Raw genomic sequence first — 19,936 nt, 5'->3', positions numbered from 1 at the left:
ATAAATGGTACACTGCTTTTGAGATAGTAGGAACTGCAGATGCTGGAGAATCTGAGATAACAAGATGTAGAGCTGGATGATCACAGCAGGCCAAGTGACTCCCTTGTCAGCTCCGCACCCCCCTCCAGCCCATCAAACCGGCACTTTTCCTTGCAACCACAGGATGTGCTACACCTGCCCCCAACACCTCCTCCCTCACCCCCATCCCAGGCCTCAAGAAGACTCTCCACATCAAGCAGATGTTCACCTGCACATCTGCTAATGTGTTATACTGCATCCGCTGTTCCCATTGTGGGCTCCTCTACATCGGGGAAACCAAGTGGAGGCTTGGGGACCGCTTCGCAGAACACCTACGCTTGGTTTGCAATAAACAACTGCACCTCCCAGTCGTGAACCATTTCAGCTCCCCCTTCCATTCTTCAGACAACATGCCCATCCTGGGCCTCCTGCAGTGCCGCAACAATGCCACCCGAAGGTTGCAGGAGCAGCAAATCATACTCCATTCGGGAACCCTGCAGCCCAATGGTATCAATGTGGATTTCATAAGCTTCAAAATCTCCCCTCCCCCTACCACAACCCAAAACCAGCCCAGCTCATCTGCACCTCCCTAACCTGTTCTTCCGCTCGCCTATCCCCTCCTCCCACTTCAAGCTGCCCCCCCATTTCCTACCTACTAACCTCATCCCACTCCCTTGACCTGTCCATCCTCCCTGGACGGACTTGTCTCCTCCCTACCTCCCCACCTACACTCACCTGTCCTGGCTCCATCCCCACCTCTTTAACTTGTCTGTCGCCCCTCCACCTATCTTCTCCTCTATCCATCTTCTATCCACTTCCCCCTCTCTCCCTATTTATTTCAGAACCCTCTTCGCCTCCCCCATTTCTGATGAAGGGTCTAGGCCCAAAACGTCAGCTTTCCTGCTCCTAACATGCTGCTTGGCCTGCTGTGCTCATCCTGCTCTATACCTGGTTATCTCGTAGCCTTGGAAATGGTCACATAGAAAAGCCCTAGCTTTCAGTGAAGTAAAGAAACAGCTATCATTCTCTAAGGTGTTGGCAAGCTGTGATCTCAAGTGAGATCTGATATTGATATTGTTGCCTCGTACAATATCGGAGTAGTACGGCTCATAGGTGGCCCGATGGGGAGGAATACCCAATTGCCAATGCATTTGGGACTTCAGTTAATGCAGAGATTAAATATGACCAGATAGAGAATGGAGGATTAGCCGTCATGTGTGGAGTCAGGAAATTCCTCTAATACCTTTTTATGGATGAAAATTTGTGATAATAATTGACCACAAAAAAATGGTAGGTCTACTTAAAGAGGACAGAGCAGTGCCTGCTATAGCTTTGGGACAACGGTGGACTCAAACTAAATGCTTATAATTATAACTTAGAACATAGTCTGCAAGGCCAAATTGCAAACACAAATGCATTAAGCCACCTCCTGCTGGCAGACACGCCACCAGTGGTACCACCCAATGGAAGGGTCTGTATGATATTGAATTTTCTGGTTACATTTCCAGCCACATCTGACAATATCAGACTTTGGATGCAGAAAGATGGGGGAAGCCAAAGGCCCATCCCAACTAAAATTGAAACTTGTTTGGGGCCTGAGAGACCAGCTCACAATAGAGGATGGCATATTGTAATGGGGTGCAAAAGTGATTGTCCTGAACCTAGATTGCTGCCAAATGCAGACTGAACTCTTCCAGGGCCACCTAGAGGTCTCCAAAATGAAGATGTTGGCAAGATGTGATGTCTGGTGGCCAGGTCTAGATGCAGACACTGCCCAGAGTGCAAACAAGGACAGAAATTACCACCAGCAGCTCCCCCTATGCTGTGGGAATAGCTGAGTAAATCTTGGACTCAGTTGCACAATGAATATGCAGGCCCTTTCTAGACCTAGCTCTAGGGCAACCATGGATAGGAACTCAGTGTCCAGGGCTTTTCAATTTTCAGGAAAGACGGACAGAAAGGAAAGGAAGGAGGGGTAGCATTCCTGGTTAAAAAGGAGACTAACACAGTAGTGAACAACTTGGAATCAGTATGGGTGGAGCTGTGGAACACCAAAGGGAAAAAGACATTAGTGGGAGTTATGTACAGATCACCAAACAGTAGTTGTGATGTTGGGAACTGTGTCAAACAGGAAACTAAAATGCATGCAGTAAAGGTATAGCAGCTTATTATGGGTGACTTCAGTCTACATATTGATTGGACTGACCAAACAGGTAGCAATGCAATGGTGGAGGATTTCCTGGAATCTGTGAGGGATGATTTCCCGGACCAGTATGTCGAGGAACCAACTAGAGAGAAAGCTATCTTAGACTAGGTACTGTGTAACGAGAGAGGATTAATTAGCAACATTGTGTGCGAGATCCTTTGGCAGAGAGCGACCATAATACAATAGAATTCTTCATTAAGATGGAGAGTGACACAATTGAATCTGAAGCAAGGGTCCTGAACTTAAAGTAAGCTAACTTTGATCGTATGAGGCATGCATTGGCTAGGATAAACTAGCTGAGCATAAACTGACTGAGGATACTTAAAGGGTTGACAGTGGAAAGGCAATGGCAGATATTTAAAGAATAGATGTACTTCAACCATTGTACGTCCCTCTCTGGTGTAAGAGTAAAACAGGGAAGGTGACTCAACCATGGCTTACAAGGAAAATCAGGAACAGTATTAAAGCCAAAGAGGAAGCATACAAATTGGCCAGAAAAAGCAGCAAACCCGAGGACAGGAAGAAACTTAAAATGCAGCAGAGGTGGACAGAGGGTTTAATTTGGAAAGGAAAAATAGAGTATGAAAGCAAGCTTGCAAAAAACATAAAAACTGACTGCAAAAGCTTCTTTAGATATTTGAACAGAAAAAGACACATCTAGGTCCCTTGCACTTAGAATCAGGTGAATTCATAATGGATAACAATGGGATGGCAGACCAGTTGAACAAATACTTTGGATCTGCCTTCACTAAGGAGGACACAAATAGTCTTCAGGAAATGCTAGGGGCATATCATCAAATGTGAAGGAGGAACTGAAGGAAATCGTAATTAGTCAAGAAATGGAATTGGGTGAATTGATTGGATTAAAACCTGTTAAGTACCTGGGGCCTGATGCTCTGCATCCCAGAGTAATCAAGGTAGTGGCCCTAGAAATAGCAGAGCATAATGATTTTTTTTTCCAGCATTCTGTAGACTCTGGAAAAGCTCCAATATACTCGAAAGTAGTTAATGTAACTGCACTCTTTAAAAAAGAAGGGAGAGAGAAAATGGGGAATTACAGGTCGCTTAACCTGACAGCGGTGGTGAGGAAAATGCTGGAGTCAGTCATTACTGCATGTAATAACTGACTGTTTGGTAAGTGGGGACAGAATTGGTCCTAGAGATAATGGGAACTGCAGATGCTGGAGATTCCAAGATAATAAAATGTGAGGCTGGATGAACACAGCAGGCCAAGCAGCATCTCAGGAGCACAAAAGCTGACGTTTCGGGCCTAGACCCTTCATCAAGGTCCTAGTTAGCATAGATTCACTAAAGGGAAATCATACTTGACGATATGACCAGTAGAGTAGACAGTGGCAAATCAGTAGATGTTATGCATCTGGACTTTCAAAAGGCTTTTGTCAAGGTTCCACACAAGAAATTAGTAAGGAAGATTAAAATTGTGCTATCAAAATTAATGTATTGACATGGACAGAGAACTGGCTGGCAGACAGGGAGCTGGGTCCCTTTTAGAGTGGCAGGCAATGATGACTGGGGTGCTGCAGAGTTCAGTGCTGGGAGCTCAGCTGTTTACAATATAAATTAACGATTTGGATAGAGGAATTGAATGTCATATCTCCAAATTTGCAGATGTCACTAAGCTCGGTGGCAGTGTATTCTGTGAGGAGAATGCTAAAAAGCTGTAGAGTGACTGAACTGGCTGGCTGATTGGGCAAATACTTTACAAATGCAATACAATGTGGATAAATGTGAGGTTATCCACTTTGGTCACAAAAACAGGAAGGCAGATTATTATCTGAATGGTGGCAGCTTAGGAAAAGGTGAGGTGCAAGAGACCTGGGCGTCATGGTGGAACAGTTTTTGAAGGTTGGCATGCAGATGCAGCAGCCAATGAGGCAAGCTAATAACATGCTGTCCTTCGTAGCGAGAGAATTTGAGTATCGGCATAAGAATATCTTGCTGCAGTAATATAGGGCCTTGTTGAGGCCACACCTTGAGTATTGTGTGCAGTTTTGGTCTGCTGTTTTGTGGAATGACATTCTTGCTATTGCGAGAGTCCAGCAAAGGTTCACCAGACTGATTCTCAGGATGGCAGGACTAACATGTGAGGAAAAACTAGATTGATTGAGCTTGTATTCGCTGGAATTTAGTTGATTGAGGGGAGATCTCATTGAAACATATAAAATCCTTATGCGGGAAGAATGTTTGCAATGTTGGGGAAGTCCAGAACAAGGGGTCACAGCCTAAGAATAAGGGGTAAGCCATTCAGGGTTAAGATGAGGAAAAATTTCTTCACTCAGAGTTGTATACCCGTGAAATTCTCTCCCACTGAAAGCTGTTGGGACCAGTCCAATAGGTATATTCAGGAGGCAGCTGGAAGAGGCCCGTGAGGCTATAGAGATCAAGGGGAATGGGGACAGGGCAGGAATCGGATACTAAGATTGCATGATCTGCCGTGATCGTATTGAATGGTGGTGCAGGCTCAAAGGGCCGAACAACCTACTTCTGCCCCTATTTAATATGTTTCTGTGTTTCATTCATTGATTCAATGTTCTTGGTATTGTAGATATCCATTAAAAATGGTTGCACGTGCATATGGTCCATTTGTCAAACATGAGGACGTGGTAGAAAAACTGCGTGCATCTTTTTCAGTGTACAGAATCCTGAAAGTATTTGTTACAGATAATCATCGTTTACCAGCTAGGATTTTAGTTATTTCCTAAAGTTGAATGAGGTTAGATATATAAGTACAGTTCCATGCCACCTATCATCCAATGGCTTGGCAGAAAGACCAATCTAAACTTTGAAGCTGGCTTGAAGACACAGCTTACAGCCTCACTAGGTACCAAGTTGTCAAGGTTCTTGTTTGATTATAGGATCATCCCACATGCAATTACAGGGATATCTCCAGCAGATTACTAATGGGGAGAGGACTCTGGACCAGGTTAAATCTGATCTTCGTGAACCTGGGTGGGAGGGTGAAACTGCACCAAGAATGCCATTGCTGGGAACAAGACACTACCAAGCAAGAGACATAGTTTGAAAAGGGAACGAAGTTTGGTGTAAAAATCATGGAAATGGCCCTATTTTGGTAAGAGCTATGGTCAATGCGAGGTCAGGACCAATGATATATAAAGTTTGGGTAGGTGTGACAGTCCTGAACAAGTACATCGACCATATAAAAGCTGTGAATTCACAAATGGTGTGGGAGCACAATATACCCTGCCCCTCAGAAATGCTACCAGAACCTGAGGGTTCATCCTTTCCATAAAGCGTTGATAACTCCTCAGAATCGGAGATGGATGTGAGATGTAGCCACCTCGATGCCTTTGTCACCGGAAGAAGGGAGTGAATTCTACTGAGGTACACCTGCTGCAAGAGGCGAGCTCCTGTGCATTACATGCCACCATATCGGGAGTTGAGTCAGAGGAACCTGACCCAGTGCCAAAATGCACCAAGAAGCTCTGAGTAAAGGATTGGCCTATTTCCTCAGACTCAGAGGGGCAGGGCTGTAGTGATTGTTACAACGTCAGCTAGAATATGAGTTCCCTGATTGGACGAGATTAACAGGCCCAATCAGGCAACCCTGGCTGACAGATAAAGACGGGGTGTCAGAGACACTGCCAGACTGATAGTTGACTCTGAATAGGGTATCACTAAAGTCAAGGACTGTTCACGTGTGAATAAAGGACAGCTTGGTGACACGATACTGGCCTCTGTGGAGTTATTTCAAAAGGGACAGCAGCAACATGGATACAAAATAAGAAACATGGTCAGTACATTTTTTTTTCAGGCTGTAAGAAGGTTTGTGCTGGAGTTCCTATGGTTTTGCTGTTATATCTAGATCTTGGAATACAGGCAAAAGTTTCAAAATTTACAAATGGTACGAAGCTTGGAAGCATTGTAAACTTCAAAGGAATATAGAGAAGTTAGTAGAGTGGGCAGATAGGTACCGGATGAAGTTCAAGACGAGTGTAATGTAACGCATAAACTAAGGGTACGGCAATCCAACCCCACCACCCAAGCCATTTTTCCATCCCTACCCTTGTCTGCCTTCCGGAGAGACTACTCTCTCCGCGACTCACTTGTCCGTTCCACACTCCCCTCCTACCCCACCACACCCAGCACCTTCCCCTGCAACCGCACGAAGTGCTACGCTTGCCCCCACACCTCCTCCCTCACCCCTATCCCAGGCCCCAAGATGATTTTCCATATCAAGCAGATGTTCACCTGCACATCTGCCAATGTGGTATACTGTGTCCATTGTACCCGGCGTGGCCTCCTCTACATTGGGGAAACCAAGCGGAGGCTTGGGGACTGCTTTGCAGAACACCTCCGCTCGGTTCGCAACAAACAACTGCACCTCTCAGTCACGAACCATTTTACCTCCCCCTCCCATTCTCTTGATGACATGTCCATTATGGGCCTCCTGCAGTGCCACAATGATGCCACCCGAAGGTTGCAAAAACAGCAACTCATATTCCGCTTAGGAACCCTGCAGCCCAATGGTATCAATGTGGACTTCACAAGCTTCAAAACCTTCCCTTCCCCCACTGCATCCCAAAACCAGCCCACTTCTTCCCCTCCCCCCACTGTATCACACAAAACCAGCCCAGCTCATCCCCTCCCCCCACTGCATCCCAAAACCAGCCCAGCCTGTCTCCGCTTCCCGAACCTGTTCTTCCTCTCACCCATCCCTTCCTCCCACCTCAAGCCGCACTTCCATTTCCTACTTACTAACCTCATCCCACCTCCTCGACCTGTCCGTCTTCCCTGGACTGACCTATCCCCTCCCTACCTCCTCACCTATACTCTCCTCTCTACCTATCTTCTTTTCTCTCCATCTTCGGTCGGCCTCCCCCTCTCTCCCTATTTATTCCAGTTCCCTCTCCCCATCCCCCTCTCTGATGAAGGGTCCAGGCCCGAAACATCAGCTTTTGTGCTCCTGAGATGCTGCTGGGCCTGCTATGTTCATCCAGCTCCACACTTTGTTATCTTGGATTCTACAGCATCTGCAGTTCCCATTATCGCTCATAGATGCAAAGAAGGATGTGTTGGAGATATAATTGGCACAGAGACAAACATAATTTAAAATATATCTAATAATAATTAACTTCACCCATAGGAAATTGAATTTCCATTGCCAGAGAGATTGTTTGGCAGTAATTAAGATTTACTGAAGAATAAAGAATTCACTGTGCCTTAATACACTAGACCTAACTTGTTTTGGTGTGTTTAAAAAGTAACTGGTGGATGGGTCCAAGAGCTTACTGCTCATACGTGAACTTCAATGCCAAGTCTCTTTGCAAGTTTCTAATGTAGTGCAACATTTGGCAGGTAATCAAAGAGCGATGCCCGTATTTCTGTATGTAACTGTAATCATGAAGAACTCCAGAAATTTCTACCTAATTGAGCACTGACCTCAGCTATGATTAACCCCAAAAATTGGGCCGTAATATAAATCTCGATCACACTGATCATATATTTAAGTATCATTTTGTATTTTACAGAGCCTATGAAGTGGAAAAACGATTGAAAATTTGTAGTCTTATCAAATTTTCAAACTTTGAAGTCATATGTTGGTATGTTGGCAAATATCTGCTTGAGACATTCAAAGGTAATGTGAATCAAGTCAAGCATTTTTACCCAACCCAATAACATTTGTCTAATGCTGTATTTGTAAATGATTTTAATATTACCTTATTCGTTCCTTGATTTCCGTTAGGTTTGCACAAATCAGGGAAGCAGCCTCCAACCTATCTGGTACTAGGAGCAAAAGCTCTAAATGGTGCTTTCAGGGCATGGACCAAGAAACAGGTAAAGACTGTTGTACTGTCTTATTGTAATTGTGGGGAAGTATTGTAGTTGTAGAATACAGACTAAATTAACCAATTTTGTGGTTTTGTATTCTGCTCGTATGGTCTGTGTGGATTCCAGGCATTCGGAGAGCAAAATGACATAGATGTTAAGCCTGTTGACCAATACTTCTTAGGAACATGCTGCATGTTTTTAGATTGCCGCAGAAATTAGACTGCCCAAGCAGCTATGTGACCTACGATCTCCAAAAGGTTAAGTGAAATTTATAATTATTTTTAATGTTGAGCAAGGAGATGATCCTTGAGAAGCCACCAGGTATAACCATCTAGCCTTACCTTGCTGTCTTTCCAACTGGGACTTACCTGAGTCCTGGTGCTAGCCAAAGATTCAAACACGCCCGGAGCATAGAGTATAAGAATTGGCAAAACATGTTGCAGCTGTATAAAACCCTGTTAGGCCGTATTTGGAGTATTGTGTGCAGTTTTGGTCACCACACTACAAGAAGGATGTGGAAGCTTTGGACAGAATAGAGAACGTTCACCCAGGATGTTGCCTGGTCTCCAGGGCATTGACTATGAGGAAAGGTTAAAAAGACTGGGATTGTTTTCACTGGAAAGAAGGTGGCTGACAGGAGACCAGAGGTCGACAAAAATGTGAGAGGCATAGATAGGATGGATACTCGGGCTTTTTCCCAGGGTTGAAGTTTCAGTTACAAGGGAGCACAGGTTCAAGATCAGAGGGGTAAAGTTTAAGGGAAGTGTGCGAGGGAAGTTTTTCATGCAGAGAGTGGTAGCAACCTGGAATGCACAATCAGAGGAGATGGTGGGAGCAGGCACATTGACAACATTTAAGAGGCACCTTGATGGGTACATCAATAGGGAGGGAAGAGCGGGATACAGATTGAAAAATAGCACATTTGTTTTTACATTAATTGGGGCATGGTGGTCGGCACAGGCTTTGAGGGTCGAAGGGCCCATCCTTGTGCTGTGCCTTTTTGTTGTTTATTCATTTGTTCAAAACATCTGACTTATTGAAGTGACTTTTTGAAGCATGGCAAGAGACAGAAGATGACATGAACTGTTTAGATAAAGCCTAAAAACCAAGTTTCAGTACTTTGGAAATAAGAACCAAAAGAACTGTGGATGCTGTAAATCAGGAACAAAGACAGAGGTTGCTGGAAAAGCTCAGCAGATCTGGCAGCATCCATGAAGAAAAATCAGAGCGCTGTTCTGAGGAAGGTTCACCGGACCTAAAACATTAACTCTGACGCTTTCCTCACAAATGCTGCCAGATCTACTGAGCTTTTCCAGCAACTTCTGTTTTTGTTTCAGTGCCTTGACACTGCCTGCACACCATAAATTCTGGCCCTGAAAACAGTTGCAGATGCATTTTGACTTTGGGCAGTTAAAAGAGCAGTTTAGAGCTTCAAATTTTCTCTTTCAAGTCTATATCCTTGCTTTTTCCTACAAATGTCAGTTTGGAAATTGCTTTCTGACAGAAACCACAAAAGCACAAAATAACTTCGCACATTCTGAATCATTTGGATTCAGGCATTTTGAAGGATATGAACATGATCAGTGAATGATGACACTTCCAGGTCAGCAGGACTTTTGCCAGTCCTCTCCATTAGCTACAATTAATATTTATCAATTATTGACCTATTTCATAATATTTTTATTTAAGGTTATAACTGATCATGAAGATGAGATTCCAGAAACTATTAAAACAGCACAACTCATTAAAGAATTTGCCAAAGAGATACGAATAGCAGAGGTAGGTTTTTTCCTGTAATCGGCTGCAATATTTTATTTCTTATATGCGGTAAAGACTAAAGATACTAATTAATGATAGAAACTTCCTAATGTTCTTTTTTTAGTTACTTTTTGTACTAAGATTTTTCTTTGCTCAGTAAGTGTAGTTTTAATAAGTTTCTTACTTTAAAAAGTAAATATTTTGTGTGAAATTGTTTAATGAAAATGAATGGAATTCACTAAAACATAATTTTTTCCAGCAAAGTCAAATGAATTTTAAGTTATGTCTATAAAATACCCTTCGAGGGGTTAAAGCTGCAGTATTTCATAGAAACTTATAATATTTTAAGTTTAATTTTTTGCTAGATGTAGTTCATAACTGGCGCAAAATCGTTAAAAATGTGAATATTTGAAAAAAGGCGAAAAAGAAGAAAATTTGATTAAGCATCCCTCATTGTAGATCATCAGTGATGTCGTTCTTTTTATACATTATTACCTGGAAGATTCAGACTCATCAGTTCCTGAGGATGTTTTCTGCAGCATCACTGGAACATCTAGACGTCTTTGCACTGCTAGATCCTTACAGGGATACACTGTACAGGGATGAAATATTTCTGTTGCCAAAAGAAAAGTAGGTGGAGTCTCAGTAAATATTCTAAAAATATGTTCTGTAATATTGCAGAGATAGTAGGATCTGCCGATGCTGGAGTAATATTGTAATATTGTAATATTCTGTAATATTGCTGTGTTTTCGGACTCTATATTTTTGCATGGTAGAAACATGAATGCCATTCCGACAAATAATGTGAAAATATCACTGTTTTCTATAAGGTACTGCAGCTTTATATGAAACACTTCAAGTTATATGTAGGTATTTTTAATCAATTTGTTCAGAGATTACATAGCTGTGGAACAGGTTGGACTTGAAACTGAGTCTTCTGGCTCAGAAGTAGGAACACAACTACTCTACCTCAAGAGCCCCCTCCAGTTGTATGTATGATATCTGAATACTTTAGTTACGGATGAGTATTTTTAATACATAGCACTCATCTTAGTTAGAATGAAAATTTAGTAGATGTTACAGAAATAAATTTAAGTTAAATACAGAAAATTTTTTTACAATACAAAACCTGAGTATTGTTGAAAAAAGACAGTTTGTTGGAAGCATCTTATCTTGTACTTGACAGGACAATATGTACGAAATACCAATTTAAGGGGAAAATCAACATTTACACTGTATGAGAGGGGAGAGTTGATTGGTTGGCAAATGGACTCTGATTAGTTGAGGTTTTGATACGGAGATTGAACTAAATAATGATTGATTGTTAACTGCTAGGCTTTGTTTAAGTTTTTAAACCAGGCAGGTTGACTCTGATTGGTCAAGATATTGCCCTGAGAAATGAACTGGCAATGGCTGTCATTTATTTTGTTGAGTTGAAACAGACTCAGTTTGTGTACATTTTCATTCTGTGTTCAAAAGCCAGCATCCTGTATATTAATAATTAGCTTCTAGTACTCATAAGCATGCCACACTGTGAGCCTGATTGACAATCCAAAGTTGGAATTGTTCCAAGATGCAATATTTCAACAAAATGTCTTTTTACATTAATACTTAAATAAATATTTTGAATAGAAGGTATTTGGAATTCTTGTCTTCAAATTAGGGTCATACAAAAGCAAATTTTCACATTTTGAATTTTTTTTATCCATATATGACAGAACATTAAAATGAATTTAAAATGAAATTCACAAAGCGTAACTAAAAATTACACGATATTTTGAGGAAATAGTTTATTGGTGATCAGAATTTATGCCACATAAGACATTAAACCTTTGTTTGCTGTTAGATATTCAATAATAACTCATCTGAGCAAGTTGTGGAGCAGAATAATTGTTTTTCAGCTTGGTGTCAGTATTACTGTCAGTGAATTACATTTGAGATTACACTTTCAAATATTTACCTTACAGAATGCACTTAAAACAAATGAGAGTGAGGTGAGTGATATTATCAGTGCAGCTAAAAGTCCTGCTGTACCAGCCAAACTGCCAGCAGCATCTATTGAAAAGCCAGAAAAAAAGAAACTTTCACGGGCCAAAGAAGGAGGAAAGAAGAAAGGGAAGAAAGAAAAAGAAAGTACAGTATTAGTTCCAAACCTTGACATTCTTGAGGCACACACAAAGGAGGCTTTAATTAAAACTGAAGTGCCAAAGAAAGGGGGAAAGGTGAGTTTTATTTCCTGTATTGTGAAAGTTAATTCATCTATCACTCGGCACTTTGTAAATAAAGTAATGCAAATTCTGATGAAAATGTAACAGTTGAAATATATTCAGTTCCTTTGTGCAACATAGTTTAAAGTTAAGCAGATGTTCTGTATTCTTAACAGAAAGAACTGGAAATATCCAGCAGGTCACGCAATACATGTGAAGAACATTTTCTTTTGCATGATCTGTTCAGTATTTTAGAGAGCTAAAATATTAACAGAAACTTGCTAGAAATTGCTTTTTGTGCTCTAATATCTTGATGCACAAGAAATAGTGTTTGCATGCAAATATAATTAAATCTGTTCTTATTTATTTGGGTCATGAAGCAATAAGATCTTTCAGGGGCTGAATTTTACTGTCCTCTCCAGGCAGAATGAGTTGTGGTAGTGGGCGCCAAAGACATTTTTCCCTCCCCACCTTTTTTCTGCTTTCTGGAGGGACCGCTCTCTCTGTTACTCCCTTTTCCGCTCCACACTCCCCTCTAGCCCTACCAAACCCGGCACTTTTCCCTGCACCTGCAGCAAGTGCTACCCCTGCCCCTACACCTCCTCCCTCACCCCCATCTCAGGCCCCAAGAAGACTTACCACATCAAGCAGATGTTCACCTGCACATCTGCTAATGTGGTATATTGCATCCGCTGTTCCCATTGTGGCCTCCTCTACATCAGGGAAACCAAGTGAAGGCTTGGGGACCGTTTTGCAGAACGCCTACGCTTGGTTCGCACTAATCAACTGCGCCTTCCAGTCGCAAACCATTTCAACTCACCCTCCCGTTCCTCCGACGACATGTCCATTCTGGGCCTCCTGCAGTGCCACAACAATGCTACCTGAAGGTTGCAGGAGCAGCAACTCGTATTCCATTTGGGAAACCCGCAGCCCAATGGTATAAATGTGGACTTCACAAGCTTCAAAATCTCCCCTACCCCTACCACATCCCTAAACCAGCCCAGCTTATCCCTGCCTCCCTAATCTGTCCTTTCTCCCACCTATTCCCTCATCCCACCTCAAGCCCCACCTCCATATCCTACCTACTAACCTCATCCCGCCCCCTTGACCTGTCCATCCTCCCTAGACTGGCCTATCTACTCCCTATCTCCCCACCTACACTCACCTCTACTGGCTCCATCCCTGCCTTTTTTGGCCTGTCTGTGTCCTCTCCATCTATCTTCTCCTCTATCCATCTTCTATCCACTTCTCCCTCTTTACCAATTTATTTCAGAACCCTCTTCCCCTCCCCATTTCTGAAGAAGGGTCTAGGCCTAAAACGTCAGCCTTCCTGCTCCTTTGATGCTGCTTGGCCTGCTGTGTTCATCCAGCTCTACACCTTGCTATCTTTGATATATGGGGCTGCCTGTAGTTCTAGCAAGAGCCACACTCTAGTAGTGCTGCTGGTGCTTTGGAGCTGTCAGTCATTGAGCTGGCTGGCAGGTTGCTAAGGTTAAATACCCTCCTGAATCAGAAGCAGAAGTTCCCTCCCCTGCTAATTGTTGACTGCAACTATTTGATATTCCTTGAAAGTTAAATGACTGCAGGGAAGACAGCACTGATAAAGTTGAGTTCCCCACTGAGCCTTCTGTTGGTGGGTACAGAAACCCCACTATCCAAAACACCTTGACTCTGTTTATTCAAAAGATAAGGCTGGAGCGTTTGTAGCAATCTTTCAGCCAGAGGTGTGGAGTGGATGCTCCATCTTGGGTTCCTCCAAAAGTCCCAGCATCACAGGTGCCAGTCTTCAGCTCATACAGTTCATTCCCTGTGATATCAAAGAACAGCTGAAGGCACTGGATACTGCAAAAGATGTAGGCCTTGACAACATTCTGACAATACTAGCAGAGATTTGTGCTTTAGAACTTGCCACACCCATAGCCAAGCTGTTCCAGAACAGTTATATTACTAGCAACAGTACTACCCAACAGTATTGTAAATTGCTCTGGTATGCCTGTACACTAAATACAGGACAAATCAAACCTGATCATTTACCTCTCTATCAGTCTACTCTTGATAACCAGTTTGATATTAGGAAAAACCAGATCTCTGGCACTCAGTTTGGGTTTCATCAGGGCCACTTAGCTCCTGACCTAATTACAATCTTGGTTTGAACAGGGACCAAAGAGCTAATGTGAGACTCGATGCCGTTGACATCAAAGCTGTATTTGATTGAGTGTACCATTAAGGAGCCACAGAAAAAAGAGTCAATGGGAATCAGGAGGAGAACTTTCTGCTGGTTGGAGTCATATCTAGAATGAAGGAAGTTGGTTGTGGCTGTTGGAAGTCAGTCACCTCAGCTCCAGGACATCTCTGCAGGACTTCCTCAGTGTACTGTTTTTGACCCAAGCCGCTTCAGCTGTTTCACTGATGACCATCCCTCCGTCATAAGATGAGAAGTCGGGTATTTTGCTAATCATTGATTGTGCAACATTTAGCACCATTCACAGGTACTTCTCAGATACTGGAGCAGTCGGTGCCAGAGGATAAACATGAGAACACCACCGTCGGCAGGTTCCCTCCAAGTCACTGTCCTGCTTGGAAGTATATCACCATTTCTTCAGTGTTGCTGTGTCAAAATTCTGAAACTCCAAATCTAATAGGATTGTAGGGTGTACCTCCTTCAGAGGCTCAGTAAGTCAGTTCCCCACTACTTTCTCATGTGTAATTAGGGATGAGGAATAAATGCTGGCCAAGCCAGTAAAGCCCCTGTTCCATGACTGAATAACAGAAAACCTCTTGATCCCCATCGCAAAGCAGTTTATCTGGTTATTATAACACATTGCACTAGTTTAGGAGCTTGTGCTACCCCATTAATTGTTGTGTTTTCTACAACAGTGATTTTACTTCAAAAGTTCTTCATTAGCTGTGAAACATTTGGAATTTTCACTAGTCATGAAAGGCGGTATACAACTGCAATGTTTTCTTCTATTCTCTTTTACCTGGGAACAATTTCCAGCCCAGTTTGCACTGTTTACATCGGGGCAACAAAATATTGTTTTGCAAATTTGCCCATGATCTAACTTGCGGGCAATGGTTATGGATCGCCTTCAGTAGTCAATGTGAATGGTACATATAGAAACTGTAAAGGCTAAACCTCTGCCAGAAACAGACAGCTGGCAACAATGCATTTCTAATGGGAGACACAGAAAAGCCATTATTCTCAAATCAGTTCTATTCTCCTCTCAATAGAGATGTGAGTGTTGGTACTTTTATTATTTCGTTCACTTTCGAGCTGCTATTTTTATTGACCAACTGAAATATTTATTTATATCACTTTGGAAACAGTCCCAAAGTTAATGCAGCATTTTTTTTTAGCCAACATGTGAAAACATGCCATGGCACCATTGTTAAAGTACATTGTTTAGTGTAGTAACTGAACACGTTTGAAACTTTAATTTTACTGTTATTATGCTAAGATGTTTGAACTTGTACAAAATCCCGTGTACCCAATCCCGCTGCTTAATACGTTGACATAGAGGAAGGCATTAATTCCCTAAATGCCACAGTACTTAAATTGGTACAAGACAATAGGCATAAATTATTAACCATTTGTTTTCCAAAATAATTGATGCATACTTCTACAAGAGGATTTCTACTTACACTAAACACATTCTCTGTATACTGGTGAGATCACAGCGAATGGGTTTCCTATCAGGAAGAAGCATGAGTGGGAATGGACCTGTGATTCAGGAGCAGTTTCTTATCATTTCCTTCTATTTAATGGGGTGACTGTTCTCTGTAAGTGGATTTTCCTTGGCGATTTCCAGTAGATTCACCTATCGCCCTGTGTATTTTAAGCATTGGTTGTCATTGTTGGGTTAATATTCCACTTCTTTCCTCACATTTTTTAGCTTTTCATGCTACACAAAATTCTTTTTCTTCGCATAGGCTTCAAAAAATATGTTAACTATGGCTGGCAGAGAAAGTGTTAACAATCAAAATGATGTAGTAAAATTTGGAATACAAGAACAGAACAAAAGCAAAGCTGAAGTGAAATGGAAGTATAAGGTAGGATGATTCTTTGAAAATGTAACTGCATTATCAATGGCTTCTTTTAATTCTTAATGCAATGATTTATAAGATATTTTATAATTTATTTCGGCTTCAAAGTTTCTGTGCAATGTACTTAATTTGGATTAGATACTAGAATCAAAATTTCCAATGAATTTTCTTTGGTACAAACCAAGAACCCAAACAATGGTGCCACTTTCCTCCATTCCTCTTCATATGGCTTTTGGCTATTTAAAAGCTCAATTTATACCAGCATCTTTGTTTATTCCTCTCGCCCCATGTGGCAGGCCGGGGACATTTCCAGTCGCCCGGATCAGCATGTGTGCAGGAAGTGTCTCCAGCTACACCTCCTGGGAGCTCAAATTTCAGAGCTGGAACAGCAGTGGGGACACTGTGGAGTATCCACGAAGCAGAGAGTATCAAGGGTGGCACGTGAGAGAGGTGGTCACATTGCAGGGAGGAAGGGAATGGGGACCATTAGGCAGAGCAAGAGAGATAGACAGCTAATGCAGGAATCTCCTGTGGCCATCCTGCAAACCAGATATACCGTTTTGGATACTATTGTGGAGAATGACCCCTCGGGGAAAGCAGCAGCAGCCAAATGTTACACCATGGTTGGTTCTGCTGCAGAGGGCAGGGGTAAGAAGTGTGCTAAAGCAATTGTTGTAGGTGACTTGTAGGGAAATAGATAGCTGCAAATAAGACTCCAGGATGGTGCTAGGGTCAAGGGTGTCTCAGAGCAGGTACAAGATGTTCTGGAAGGGAAGGGTGAATAGCCAGTGGTAGTGATACACGTCGGTACAAACAACATAGGTTTAAGAAAATGATGAGGTCCGAAAAGCACAGTACAGGAAGCTAGGAAGAAAGTTAAGAAATTGGACCTGAAAGGTTGTGATCTCAGGATTACTACTAGTTCCTCATGCTAGTCACAGTAGAAATAACAGGATATATCAGATGAATACGTGGCTGAAAATTTGGTGTTGAGGGGGTTTCAGATTGTGGTTGGTTCTGGGGTTGGTGGGACCTGTACGAATTGGACAGGTTACGCCTGGGCAGCACTGAGACTGATGTCCAAGGGGGAGTGTTTGGTAGAGCGGTTGAGGAAGGTTTAAACTAATGTGCAGGGTTGGGGAGGGTGGGGAATGGGAGCCTATGTAAGGAGTCAGAAGGAGGGAGCAAGGACAAAGCCAAAAGGTAGAAAAGGGAATAAGAAAAATAAGAGTGAGGTAAACAGTGTTAAAAAGACCAGCTTAAAAGCTTTGTGCCTTATTGTGCAGAGCATTTACAGTAAAGTGGAAGAACTAATTGTGCAGATAGATGTAAACGGGCGCAATATAATTGGGTTTTTGGAGACACGGCTGCAGGGCGACTTGGTAGGGTAGCTTAATGACCTAGGGTATTCAAAATTTAGGAAGGACAGGCAAAAAGGAAAAGGTGGTAGAGTGGTATTGCTGGCCAAAGAGGAAATTGACCCAATAGTTGGAAAGGATATCAGTTCTGACAATGTGGAGTCTGTATGGGTAGAGCTGAGAAATATTAAGGGGCAAAAAAACATTTGTGGGTGTCATATATAGACTCTTAAACTGCAGTGGTGATGTTGAGAATGGCATTAAACAGGAAATATCAGTGATCATGGGTGATTTTAATCTGCACATAGATTGGGCAAATCAAATTAGCCACAATGCTGTAGAGGAGGAATTCCTGGACCGTATATGGGATGGTTTTCTTGACCAATATGTGGAGAGAGCAGGCTATCTTAGACTGGGTATTGTGCAATGAGAAGGGAATCATTGCCGATCTAGCTCTGCAAGATGCCCTGGGGGTGAGTGACCATAACAGGGTAGAATTTTTTATCAAGATGGAGAGTGAGGTAGTTGATTTGGAAACTAGGGTGCTAAATCTTAATGAAGAAAACTATGAAGATATGAGGGGTGAGTTGGCTTTGATAGAGTGGGGACGATTACTTAAAGGGATGATCTGCAGCAACTGTTTATTCCTGTTTGATACAAAGCAAAATGGTTAAGGATGGAAGTTCATGGCTTACAGAGGAAATTAGAGATAGTATCTGTTCCAAGGAAGAAGCATTCAGATTGTCCAACACAAATAGTACGTCTGTGGACTGAGAGCAGTTTAGAATCCAGCAAAGAAGGACCAAGGGATTGATTAAGATGGGTGTGAAATACAGTACAAAAGTAAGCTTGCAGGGAACATAAAGACTGACACTAAGTGTTTCTATGGTTATATGAAGAAACAGGGATTGGTGAAGACAAATATAGGTCCCCTGCAGACAGAAACCAGGAAATGTATAATACCTGACAAAGAAATAGCTGAGCAACTGAATACATAATTCGATTCACAAAAGAAGACACAAATCAGATACCAGAAATGTTGGAGAATGCAATATTTAGTGAGAGAGAAGAATTGAGGGAGATCAATATTAGTAGAGAAATGGTGCTGGAAAAATTGATGGGATTGAAGGTGGATAATTCCCCACGGCCTGATAATCTACACCTTTAGAGTACTTAAGGAAGTGACTGTAGGAAAAGTAGATGCATTGGTGGTCATCTTCTAGGCTTCTTTAGACTCTGGAACATTCCCTGCTGATTGGAGATGGAATGACTCTGACATTCAAAAAGGGAGGTGGGGAGAAAACAGAATTATAGGCCAGGAAGCCTAACATCGGTAATGGGGAAAATTCTCAAATCCATTATGAAGGACTTTATAGCAGAGCATTTAAAAAGCAGTGGTAGGATCAGACAGAGTCAGCATGGATTTATGAAGGGGAAATCATACTTGATAAATCTGTTGGAATTCTATGAAGATTTAATTAGTAGACTTGACAAAGGGGAGCCAGTCAATGTGGTACATTTAGACTTTCAGAAGATAAAATCCCGCAAAAGAGATTATTGTGTGAGATTAAAGTGCATGGCTTTGGGGGAAGTGTTCTGAGTTGGATAGAAAATTATTTGGCAGAGAGTAAACAAAGACTTGGAATTAAAGGTCTTTTTCAAGTTGGCAAGCAGTAACTAGTGGGATGCCACAGAGATTGGTGCTGGGACTCCAGTTATTCACAGTATATATTAATAATTTGAATGAGGGAACAAAATGTACCATTTCAAAGTTTGCACGTGACACTAAGTTAGGTGGGAGGGTAAACTGTGACGAGGATGTACAGATCCTTCAGCATGATCTGGACAGCAAAGTGTGAAGCTGGATGAACACAGCAGGCCAAGCAGCATCTGAGGAGCACAAAAGCCGACATTCGGGCCTAGACCCCACTCTCTGATGAAGGGTCTAGGCCCGAAACATCAGCTTTTGTGCTCCTAAGATGCTGCTTGGCCTGCTGTGTTCATCCAGCTTCACACTTCGTTATCTCGGATTCTCCAGCATCTGCAGTTCCCATTATCTATGATCTGGACAGATTGGGTGACTGGGCAAATTAATGGCAGGTGCAGTATAATTTGGAGAAATATGAGGTTATTCACTTTGGAAGCAAAAACAAGAAGGCAGATTACTACCTGAATGTAATTGGAAGAGGGACCTGTGTGTCCTTGTGCAGCAATTGCTGAAGGTAAGCATGCAGGTGCAGAAGGCGGTAAAGAAGGCAAATGGCATGTTGGCCTTCATTGCGAGAGGTTTCGAGTACAGGAGCAGGGATGTGTTGTTGCAATTATACAGGGCCTTGGTGAGGCCACACCTAGAATATTGTGTGAAGCTTTGGTCACTTTTTCTGAGGAAGGATGCTCTTCCTCTCAAGGGAATGCAGTGAAGGTTTATCAGGCTGATTCCAGGGATGGCTGGGCTAATGTATGAGGAGAGATTGAGCAGGTTAGGATTGATTTTCCTAGAGTTCAGATGAATGAGGGGCATCTCACAGAGAATT

General features: G+C 42.3%; 1 protein-coding gene across 1 annotated transcript in view; it reads left to right on the top strand.

Moving 5' to 3' along the window:
• Positions 1–19,936, top strand: part of phf2 (PHD finger protein 2) — a 160,859-nt gene that overhangs the window by 104,505 nt on the left and 36,418 nt on the right. The window contains exons 9-13 of the mRNA XM_048547918.2: positions 7,735–7,841; positions 7,950–8,041; positions 9,725–9,814; positions 11,761–12,015; positions 15,931–16,050. Coding sequence (XP_048403875.1) covers positions 7,735–7,841; positions 7,950–8,041; positions 9,725–9,814; positions 11,761–12,015; positions 15,931–16,050 — 664 coding nt within the window. The remainder of the gene's footprint in view (positions 1–7,734; positions 7,842–7,949; positions 8,042–9,724; positions 9,815–11,760; positions 12,016–15,930; positions 16,051–19,936) is intronic.

This window comes from Stegostoma tigrinum, chromosome 11 (genome assembly GCF_030684315.1).
Source record: "Stegostoma tigrinum isolate sSteTig4 chromosome 11, sSteTig4.hap1, whole genome shotgun sequence".
In the NCBI taxonomy this organism is placed as follows: Eukaryota; Metazoa; Chordata; class Chondrichthyes; order Orectolobiformes; family Stegostomatidae; genus Stegostoma; species Stegostoma tigrinum.
This window is presented reverse-complemented; position numbering and strand designations above follow the sequence as displayed.